Source organism: Tauraco erythrolophus, chromosome 16, assembly GCF_009769465.1.
Source record: "Tauraco erythrolophus isolate bTauEry1 chromosome 16, bTauEry1.pri, whole genome shotgun sequence".
Classification (NCBI taxonomy): domain Eukaryota; kingdom Metazoa; phylum Chordata; class Aves; order Musophagiformes; family Musophagidae; genus Tauraco; species Tauraco erythrolophus.
This window is the reverse complement of record NC_141480.1, coordinates 20,648,667-20,659,211: the sequence shown is the minus strand read 5'-3', so window position 1 is coordinate 20,659,211 and position 10,545 is coordinate 20,648,667. Positions and strand designations below refer to the sequence as shown.

The 10,545-nt window shown below is 53.7% G+C and overlaps 1 protein-coding gene across 1 annotated transcript; it reads left to right on the top strand.

The window, feature by feature from the left end:
* The first annotated feature begins 2,456 nt into the window (after positions 1 to 2,456).
* On the top strand, positions 2,457 to 5,048 carry LOC147527694 (protocadherin alpha-1-like). The gene has a single exon (XM_086621866.1). It carries the CDS (start codon positions 2,457 to 2,459, stop codon positions 5,046 to 5,048), a length of 2,592 nt encoding a protein of 863 aa, XP_086477992.1.
* Positions 5,049 to 10,545: the final 5,497 nt, after the last annotated feature.

The window sequence follows — 10,545 nt, the reverse complement described above, 5'->3', positions numbered from 1 at the left end:
ATCTGTCCCAGCATCTCTTCCTATCCACAAGTCAAGGCATTGATCTCTACCCAAACCTTTATTTCCTTTTGCTACACGAATTAAAGTGCCAGAAGACTCAGAGGTGGGGAACGTGCCTGCAGATTAACTTGGCAAAAATCGTGCCTTGTAGAATCTTGCTCATCGGTCCTCTGTTAGCAAAAAGATCGATTCTGTCGCCTGCACCTAGAAAAAGTTGACGAATGCTGTTCTGCTTGGTAGGACACATTTGTCGCTGTCTGTTTACCTGTGGTCTGTGGGAATGACAGTGTGACACTGCAGAAAATCCGTGTGTAGAGCTAAACAATGGAAGAGAAGGACAAAACCTGAGTGAGCATTATGGATGCGATAGGGATGTGCTAATGGGCTTGATAAGTCCGAGTCCTCAGCAGCAGCATCTGCCAGAGGTCCCTTTTGCCCTTTCCCGTGGGCTGTTCCGCTCGAGAGCAGCGCTGGAAGGAAAGAGTGCTCTTCATCTTCAAAAGCTAAAGTTCCGCAAGGATTTGGATATGAAATGTCCGTCTGAATACCTTCCTCGGAGAGAAAACCCTGTCACTGGTCGGGATAAGGAAATGCAGGTAAGTTACAAAGACGCAGTAGGAAGAAGAGCTCGTCTTTGCGTTTTGATGGCGTATGCCGTACAAAAATTATATCGGGGACGGATCTGGACTCAAGACGTCATTGCTGTACTGGGAAAGCCTGACTACCTTCAGCGGCGGATTTCTCTATGAAGCGGCGGCGCTGCGGAGATCGTCGGGCGGGAATACGAAAAGGTCAGTACGCACAATCGTGTTCGATAATCTTTTGAAGTCTGGTCTGTGTACGTGAGCTACAGAGGTAACGGGAGAAGTTGCTCTCGTCCTCAGTTCGGCGGCTGGAAGCGCGGTGGCCGCGGGGCCGGGGTGCCGCAGCCCCGCTGCCTGCGGGGACAGGTGATGGTGGGTGCGAGCGGGGCCGGACGAGGGGGGTGTGGGCAGGCGGCAGATTTGGTCCTGAAGCATCAAATGGTGGTGGAAAATTCTCCTTCAGCCGCGCAGCCGGCTTTGCCGGGACGGCGGAGCGGAGAACGGTGACGTTTTTTCCGGTACCCTGCGGCACAGATGAGCCTCCAGCAAAAGGCGAGCAAGAACGGCGAGAGCAGCTGGCAGCAAAACTCAGCCCTGTCTCATTTAAAGTGAGGATCTCGCCCATGAGAGCCCACGGCTCCTTCTGCTTCCCCCCAAGGGCCTGGAGTCACCACGCGTGTTGACTGCTTCTCCTCTCGCCCTCCCGTGTCCCATCTCGTCCCCCTCTCCCCGTCTCCGAGGGAAATGTGGAGTAACCTGCGTTTCTCAGTCTGCTCTCCTCCTGCATCCCCTTTCCACCCAGCGTTTCACAACAGGGTGGTCACTTGCGCCGTCAGCAGAGCTGGTGGGTAACGCGGAGTCTCTCCTGTGAAGGAGCCATCGCTGAACCGTTTCATCTTCCTGTTCCCTCAAAAGGATGCTGGGGCAGGGGGGGGACCCAGCGACAGCGAAAAAGCGATCTGTTTCCCAGTTTTCTCTTTCCCTTGTACCCGATTCTTACCGATCCTTACAAGACTTGCTCACAGCACCAGTGTGTGAAGGCCCTCAGCCCGGTGGCTTGGTTGCAAAACACTACAAAAGATGTATTTTATTGAAAGAAATGTGGAGTGTTCCAATGCGTGTGGAACGGGCATATTTTCGGAAACGCTACAATTAAACCTCAGGGTTTCTAATAGAGGGGAACCCAAATCAGGGCCATCTTGGGACCAGTCCCATAAATTGAAAAATATGTTCAATGTCATTTAGGGCAAGACCATTTCAGTAGGAAAACAAGTGTGAAAGATGAGTTTTCGGCCACTTGAACTGATGACAGGGGCTACAAATCAAGGTGAGTAGGAGTGACAATAAACAGCAGTCGAGAAAAAAAAAAAAAAAGCGTCTCCGAGAAGAATTAAAAGCTTGATGGGGTTTTTCTGCATTTTTAACCGAAAAACAAGATTCAGGCCTCAAAATCAGTTGTAATTAGCGAAAAGCACTGTGTTTCAGAAAAGCTGGCGGAAGGGCGCTCTACGAAGAAGCAGGGGAGAATCGTATGAACTTCTTCTAAACCAAGACAATAAAAATCCTGGAACTGAGAAGGAAAACGGCAGAGAGGAAGCAAAGCAGCGCGATTTGCAGAGAACCGTAAGAGGCAATTTGTGCAGAATGCCGCTTGATGCCGCTCTGACCTAATAAACGTATAATAAAACCGGGAGAAGGGCGGGGAAAGACCTTCCGGTGCACATAAAAAAAGAACGCAGAAGAGAAGAAGAGCGGCAGAGAAGAGGATGTGCAGCCCTTGACAAAGGGTTGCTGCACAGTGCACAGCTAAAACCCTTTCCATACCAAGATCCGTAATTACGCGGTGGAGACAAAAAGGAGCCGGTGATTGCGATGGGCGTTTGTGGACCACAGCGGCAGCGCTGGGGGCCCGTGGTGCGGGTGGTGGTGCTGCAGGCGGCCTGGGCGGTGGTCGGCGGGCAGGTGCGGTACTCGGTGGCGGAGGAAGCGAAGGGCGGGACGGTGGTGGGGCGTCTGGCGCAGGACCTGGGCCTGGAGGCGGGCGAGGCGGAGGCGCGGCGGCTGCGGCTGGTGGCGCCGGGCCGGCGGGCGAGCGTGGAGGTGAGCGGGGCGAGCGGGGCGCTGGTGGTGAGCTCGCGGCTGGACCGGGAGGAGCTGTGCGGGAAGAGCGCGCCGTGCGCCCTGCGGCTGGAGGTGCTGCTGGAGCGGCCGCTGCGCGTCTTCCACGTGGAGCTGGAGGTCACCGACATCAACGACAACGCCCCGCACTTCCCCGCCGCCCGCAAAAACCTCAGCATGGCGGAACTAACCACGGTGCCGGGGTCTCGTTTCCCGCTGGAGGGCGCGTCAGATGCCGATGTGGGAGCCAACGCGCAGCTCTCCTACACGCTCAGCCCCAGCGACTATTTTAGAATAGAGGAAGAAAACAGCAACTCGCGCAGTAAATCTCTATTTCTGGTGCTCACAAAAGGTCTGGACCGGGAGACCGTGCCAGTGCACCGGTTGGTGCTGACAGCGAGTGACGGGGGCCGTCCGTCTCTGACGGGCACGATGGAGCTGGTGATCTCGGTGCTGGACGTTAACGACAACGCGCCCCACTTCAACCAGTCGGTGTACAACGTGCATTTGCCCGAAGATGCCTTAGACGGGACGCTGGTGGCGCGGGTGAACGCCACGGATCCCGACTTGGGAATATATGGAGAAGTGGTTTATGAAATTGATACTTTTCTTCCTCCTTCTGCATCCGATGTGTTCAGCATCGATGCGAAAAGCGGGGAGATCCGACTGACGGGCGCCCTGGACTTTGAGACAGTCACTTTCTACGACCTACAAATTAAGGCAAGAGACAAGGGGACCCCCCCTTTGTCAGGTCACTGCAAGGTGGTGGTGGAGGTGCTGGACGTGAACGACAACGCGCCGGAGGTGCGGGTGACGTCGCTGTCGGTGCCGGTGCCGGAGGACGCGTCGGTGGGGACGGTGGTGGCGCTGCTGAGCGTGTCGGACCGGGACTCGGGGGCGAACGGTCGCGTGCGGTGCGCGGTGTGGCCGGCGGGGCCGTTCGGTCTGGTGTCGACGTTCGCGGGGTCGTACTCGCTGGTGGTGCGGGAGGCGCTGGACCGGGAGCGGGTGTCGGAGTACGAGGTGGAGGTGCGGGCGGAGGACGGCGGGTCGCCGTCGCTGCTTGGCAGGCGCGGGCTGCGGGTGTCGGTGTCGGACGTGAACGACAACGCGCCGGCGTTCGCGCAGGCCGTGTACACGGTGCTGGCGCGGGAGAACAACGCGGCGGGCGCGGAGCTGGCGCGGCTGTGGGCGCGGGACCCGGACGAGGCGGGCAACGGGCGCGTGAGCTACTCGGTGGCGGAGGGCGGCGGCGGGGGCGCGGGGCCGGGCGTCGGGTGGCGCTCGGCGTCGAGCTACGTGTCGGTGGACGCGGAGAGCGGGCGCTTGTGGGCGGTGCGTCCGTTGGACTACGAGGAGGTGCAGGTGCTGGAGTTCGAGGTGCGGGCCGTGGACGCGGGGGAGCCGCCGCTGTGCGGCAACGCGACGGTGCAGCTGTTCGTGGTGGACGAGAACGACAACGCGCCGGCGCTGCTGCCGGCTGCGGGCGGCGGGCCGGGGCCCGAGGCGGCGGGGGGCTCGGCGGCGTCGGGTCCGGCTGCGGGTCCGGAGTCGGGGGTGTTGTGGGCGTGGGCGTCGTGGGGGGCGCCGGCGGGGCAGGTGGTGGCGAAGATCCGCGCGGTGGACGCGGACTCGGGCTACAACGCGTGGCTGCGCTACGAGCTGTGGGAGCCGCGGGGGAAGGGCCCGTTCCGCGTGGGGCTGTACAGCGGCGAGGTGAGCACGGCGCGGGCGCTGGAGGAGGCGGACGGCCCGCGGCAGAGGCTGGTGATCGTGGTGCGGGACCACGGGGAGCCGGCGCGCTCGGCCACGGCCACGCTGAGCGTGTCGCTGGTGGAGGGCGCCGAGGCGGCGCTGGCGGCCGCGGGCTCGTCGTCGTCGTCGTTCTCGTCGTCGTCGGGGTCGGGTGTGCGGGCGGCGGAGGGCGGCGCGTCGCCGTCGTCGTGGTCGTCGTGGACGAACGTGTGGCTGGTGGTGGCCATCTGCGCCGTGTCGAGCGTGTTCGTGCTGGCGCTGGTGCTGTACGGGGCGTGGCGGTGGGCGCCGCGGGCGGCCGTGCTGTCGGGGCCCGGGCCGGCGACGCTGGTGTGCGCCAGCGAAGTGGGGAGCTGGTCGTACTCGCAGCGCCAGAGCCGGAGCCTGTGCGTGGCGGAGGGCGCGGGCAAGAGCGACCTGATGGTTTTCAGCCCCAACTTCCCGCCGCCGCCCGGCCCCGCGGCGAAGGAGACGCAGCCGGAGGCGCCCGCTCTGCTGGACACGGTCAGTGGCCCTTCCTCGCCCCTTGCCCCGGGCCCCTTCTCCCTTGTTACCCTTATGGCCCTGGTGGCCTTAGTTGCCCTTCCGTGAGGGCCACTGGTCAGGCGTTGGTGGGAGGGTGTCTGAGTCCGCGCGGCGTGTGGGCGGTGGGTGCTTGGCGAGTGCTTGGGGATGTTAATGGGACCTTTGCTTCTGCTCTACTGTGTGTGAGTTGCCTAAAATAACTGTCGATTGCGATGAGAGGTACCCACTACGTCATCTTTCGGGACGGTCTTTCTTGGTGATGTGCGGCATTTGCACCCGAGCTTGCTGTGGTGGTGACAGTCCCCCAGACACTATTTATTGCTTGTAATGATATGATGTACGCTGGTCATTTTTGATAAGTTTTCGATTTTTGTATATGCATTGAAAGCCTTATGGAACCTTCAGAAACATTCTTTTCCAAAAATCCTTATTTGTCCTACACGTAAGATACCATCCATTACAGCGCTGTGCTCGTCAGCGTTCAGGTTTTCTCTCACAAAATGCAAATCAGTGCCCGTTGCCATGAGAAGTGTCCTGACATCTTCTCTGCAAATGGATGTGAAACATTTCAGAAGTGTGCGGAGCTCCCAGTTGTGAAGCATTGCGAAACATGAAAGGTGAAGTACAGAGGGTCTGTTGAACCAAGGGTATGTTATACCATCTGTATGTTTTCTATGGTGATCTCATTGATGGGAATGGTTGTGGACTTGAATTGCTGGCCAGTGAAGCAGTGTGACGTACGCTGGCATGTTAAGATATTTTTTCAATATCTGCGTTAGCAGCCGCAACCTTTTCAAAGCCCCGGAAATTTCCTTTACAACAAAAAATTCCCCACCAACAAACAAAGCAAGCAAGCCCAACCAGTCCACAGCCTAAATAACAAAATCACACAAACTCAAACTCTCCTGCGAAATTGATACCATCCGTTCCATCGGGTTTCTTGTCAACGATGGGGTTATTCTTCTCCCAGCAGGAAATCATTGCCATTGCCATTGAGATCTGTTGAAATATCACCTTTGTTAGAAAGAGTAGAGCGTCTGCTCGATACCATGATATCTATATGATACCATCTGTATGGATTTTTTATGGTGCTGTCATTGGTGGGAAGGGTCTGCTAAAGCTGGCATGAGCTCCAGGGTGGGAGAGGAAACTGTGGCATGTGGCAGAGATCAATGTGGCAGTGAGTAGGGTCTGGCCACATCCTGATGTGAAGGGTGACCTTGAGCAGTGAAAAGAGTTGTGTGAGGGAACTGGGAATCCTTGGGAAGAGCATGGGCCATGTCATAAGAAGACAAGAATAGGAGATGATGTGCTTGTCTGGAGAATGCATGTCCCAGAGTGGGGAATGGAGGCTGACTAGAGGAAAGCACGAGGCAGGATGGGCACAGAGTGTTCCTGCCCAGGATTTTTTTTCCAGTCTCCAAATATCTGGAGTTGGAGGCCTGCTGGATTTTGAGATAGTGTATGGTATTGAAATGTCCTTAATGTCTTTTGAGGTTATGAATATCTGGCATCAGAAACAGTCGTTTGTGCTGCTGCCTGAGTGCCGTAGGAAATGTGTTGGCACGAGGGGGTGAGATGCAGCCTGCAGAACACTGTATGAAAGGGGTATTGTGGGACAGCTGTGCTTCCATCTCCTATCCTTGTGTTGTGGTGGGCATCTACAGGAGCTTCCCTAGCCATTGATGTTGCTGTAACAACATCCTTGTTGTTGTTCTTTTGTCATCCTTGGGAAGGGTGGTTGGCTTCTTCTCTTCATGCACTTACATAGGTGGCCTCGGTAGAGATGGTGTGTCCTCTTGTCAATATTCTCTCATTACAATAGGTGCACGTACATGCCAAACCCTGCACAAGCAGCCCAGCTTTGGTGTTCTCTCCTAGAAACACTGTGGAAATCCTTGGGAAAGACAATGGCCATGTCATAAGAAGAGAAAAATGAGAGATGATGTGCTTGTCTTGAGAACACATGTACCTTAGTGGAGAATGGAGAATTCCTAGAAGGAAGAATGTGGCAGGATGGGCATGCAATTCTTTTGCAGGATCTTTCCCAGGCTGGAAAGGTCTGGAGTTGCAGGCCTTCTGGATCTTCAGATAGTTACATGGTATTGACATGCCAACAGTGACCTTTGATGTTATGAAGATCTGCCACCAGAAGCAGTCCCTGATGCTGCTGCCTCCCTGGTGTGGGCAATGTGTTGCTTAAGGGAGAGTGAGGTGCAGATTGCAGAATACTGTCTGAGGGACCTTTTCTCTCTTTGGAAGTGTGTTGTGGACAGGTAGTGCTTCAGTTTGCTCTCCTTGTGTAGTGGGGGGAATCTGTAGTAGCTACCACAGCCATTGATCTTTCCGTGATTGCTTGTTTGTCCTACTTGGGAAGGGTTTGTGAGGGCACATGATGAGGCGAGTATAATCTTTGTGCTCTTGACTTCCCTTACATGTGTCCTTGCACATCTGGCCTCGGTAGAGCTGCTGTGTCCTATTACACATGGCTTGTTCTGATGTGTGCACGTACACGCCAAACCCTGCACAGCAGCCCAGCTCTGGTTTTCTGTGGTACGAAATTTTTCACCCAGTTGAAAATGAGTGCGCTTTTGCTTTGGCATTAGTGTGGTTCTCTTGAAGAACTAAATCCATGTGGAGTGGGATCTGAGGTGTCACTGATCTGGTCACAGAATCTTGAAGAGCTCTTACGTGCAGCTCTGTTAGAGATTCCTCCCGAAATTGCTGGAAAGGTGCCAAGTATTTATGGTGAAGTTCTGGTATCTGAAAAGAGTCTTCCAGAGAGTTAGTGGATCTGAGCCCTCCGTATGTTCTTTGTGCTGATGATGAGGGAAGATGAGGCTGTGCAAAGGCCTGGGTTTCGAGCTGGGTCACATTCTGGTGGTGAAGCAATGCCTGAGTATTGTGACAGCGATGCCTGTAGTCAGATGGGGTATGGGCTGGGCATGCATCACTGGGAGGGTGCCTTTGAGTGGGGAAGAGTCTTGGCTGATGGAGATGTAGTTGCTGGGTAGAGCACGGACTGTGTCATTGGGGAAGAACTTGAGAATGTCTGCTTAGCTGGAGATCTCATTCCTCATGGTGTGTCATAGAGATTGCCAGTAGAAAACCTTGAGAAGAGGCCTGATGCAGAGCTGCTTGCTTGGCATGCTCTTAGGACCTCCAGAAGTTCTGTACATCCTTTCGCCCTTTTGCCCTCTGTGGTATTCCTGTATGATGTGAAGACATCTGCCATAGGCTCCTTGAATCATTTTCTCTTGAACTGGTATGTTGTTGGTCAAACAGAAGGCTTTTGAAGCTTGAATCATTCTGTCTGCCTTCTGTAAAGCTCTCCTCGGTCATCTCTCTGCTCACCTCTCTTGCTAGCAAGGGTTAAAGTGCTCTCTGTATTCAAGACTTTGACCAGCCTTGCGTTTCAGTGAAGTGGAATGGGAACCTTTGGTTTTCTTCTGTCAGCAAGAATTGTCGTTCTGGGCTGTGATGGGTTTGAGTTCCTGAATGAAGGACCCTTTGTGCGTTGTTTGGACTCACTGGAGCCTGTTTGCAGGGACGTCCAATTACCTGGAACTCGGGCCTGTGTTTCAGAGGGTGGTGGATTCTGCTGTGACGTAGCAGAGCTGTTCTTTGCCATATGATTGCCGTGCTTTGCTGTATGGCAAGTCCTCGAGTGGACTGAAGGCTGCTGAGTGTGATCTTGTTCCAGAAGGGTAAGGAAGGTGCGGTCTTTCTGTCTTGCATAGAGTGGAGGAAAGCAGGAAGGTTGTTGCCCATCTGTAGGCATGGAAGGCAGAAGGGAGGGGAATGAGCACTCTTGTCAAAGGACATTTCCATGCCTCCTGGCAAGTGTGGTGTAGTCATGTGTCAAATATTTTGATAAATGGGAAAAAGAAAAGAGGAGACGAGAATGGGAGCAGCAGAGAACAGGAGTCAATCTAGGGCAGGAGAGACCAGGAAAGAAAAAGGAAGAGAAAAGAAAGAAGAAGGAAAGAGAGAAGAGAAAAGGAAGAAAGGAAGAGAGGACAGAAGAGAAAGGGAAAGAGGACTTGTGAGAAAGGAAGAAGGAAAGAATGAGAAAGGGAGCAAGAAAGGAAGGAATCTATGCAAGAAAGAAGGAAACAGAGAAGGGAGGAAGGAAAGAATCTATGTAAGGAAAAGGGAAGGGATGGAGGGAGAAACAAAGTAGCAAAGGAATCTATACATGGGAAAAGGAAGCAGGAAAGGAATCTATGCAAAGAATAGAGTGTGAGTTATTCTCCTATAGAATAAAATCAGTGCCAATTGAGATGAGAGGTGCCACAATACCAGTTTTCAGGATGGTCTTACTTGCTGGTGTGTAGCATTTCCTTTCAAGATTGATGAAGACCTGCATGACACACAGGCTGTGATGCTGGCAGTCCCCGGGCACTCTTTACTGCCTTATTGCCTTTGCTGACCTCTGACCGTGCTGATCTCACATGTGGTTTCCTCAGATGTCTTCCCCTTCTGTGATTCTTCTCTGAAAGAGGAGATAGGCAATGCTTCAGTCTGCTATCCTTGTCATATGTTTGGCCTCCATAGTAGCTTCTACAGCCATTGATGTTGCTGTGATGGTTCCTTGCACCTCCTCAGGCTTGATTTTAAGGCGATGTGATGAGGTGAGTGTAATGTTTGTGCACTCGACTTCTCCTGCTTGTGCACTTGCTCAGTCGGCCTCAGTACAGATGCTGTTCTGCTCGTCATTCTTTACTCGTTGGGTTATGTGAACACATACACCAAACTCTCCAGAGCATCCCAACTCTCTTCCCCTTTGGTACAAACGTTCCTGTCCAGTTGATATCGTAAGTGCGCTTACACTTCAACATTTGGTTTGAATCTCTCCAAGAACGTAATCCGTGTGGAGTGGAATCTGAGCTGTCACAATTGCAATGACAGAATCTTTAAGAACTGTAACGTGCAGCTCTGTGGTGTTTCCATCTGAAATTTCTGAAAAGGCACAAAGTCTTTAGGGTGAAGTTCAGGCATCTGGGAAATGTCTGCCAGACAGTGAGTGGCTTTCCAGCCCTCCATGTGTTCTTTGTGCCAGTCACAAGGAAAGGTGAGGCTGTGCAAAGGTCTGGGTCATGCTCAGACTGGAGTTTAGAGGTGGGGATGTTGTTGGTGTTGAGCTATGTCTGAGTATTTTGGCAGTGATTGTGCGAGTGGTATCAAGTAGGGCCTGGACATGTGTGATGGGGAGGGTGACTTTGAGCGGGAAAGAGTCTTCCCTGATGGAAATAGAGATGGTGGGTAGAAGACTCTCTGTGTCACTGGGGAAGGACTGAAGAATGTCTGCTTAGCTGTGGTGATGCTATTTTCCATGGCATGGGGTAGAGGATACCAATAGAAAGTCTTGAGAAGAGGCCTGGGGTGCACAGAGCTGCTTGCCTGGACTCCTCTCAGGATTTCCTAAAGTTCTGCATATCCTCATGCCGTGTTGTTCTCCAAGGTATTACAGCTTGTGAAGATAACTGCTGTATGTGCCTTTGGTCTCTTTTTTTTTTTAGTGTGAAATGTTGTTGGTCAAAGAGAAGCTTTCTGAAATTTG

Bases quoted from the DNA above. Each gene is read 5' to 3' on its own strand.
- LOC147527694 (XM_086621866.1), top strand. From the start codon at position 2,457: ATGGGCGTTTGTGGACCACAGCGGCAGCGCTGGGGGCCCGTGGTGCGG.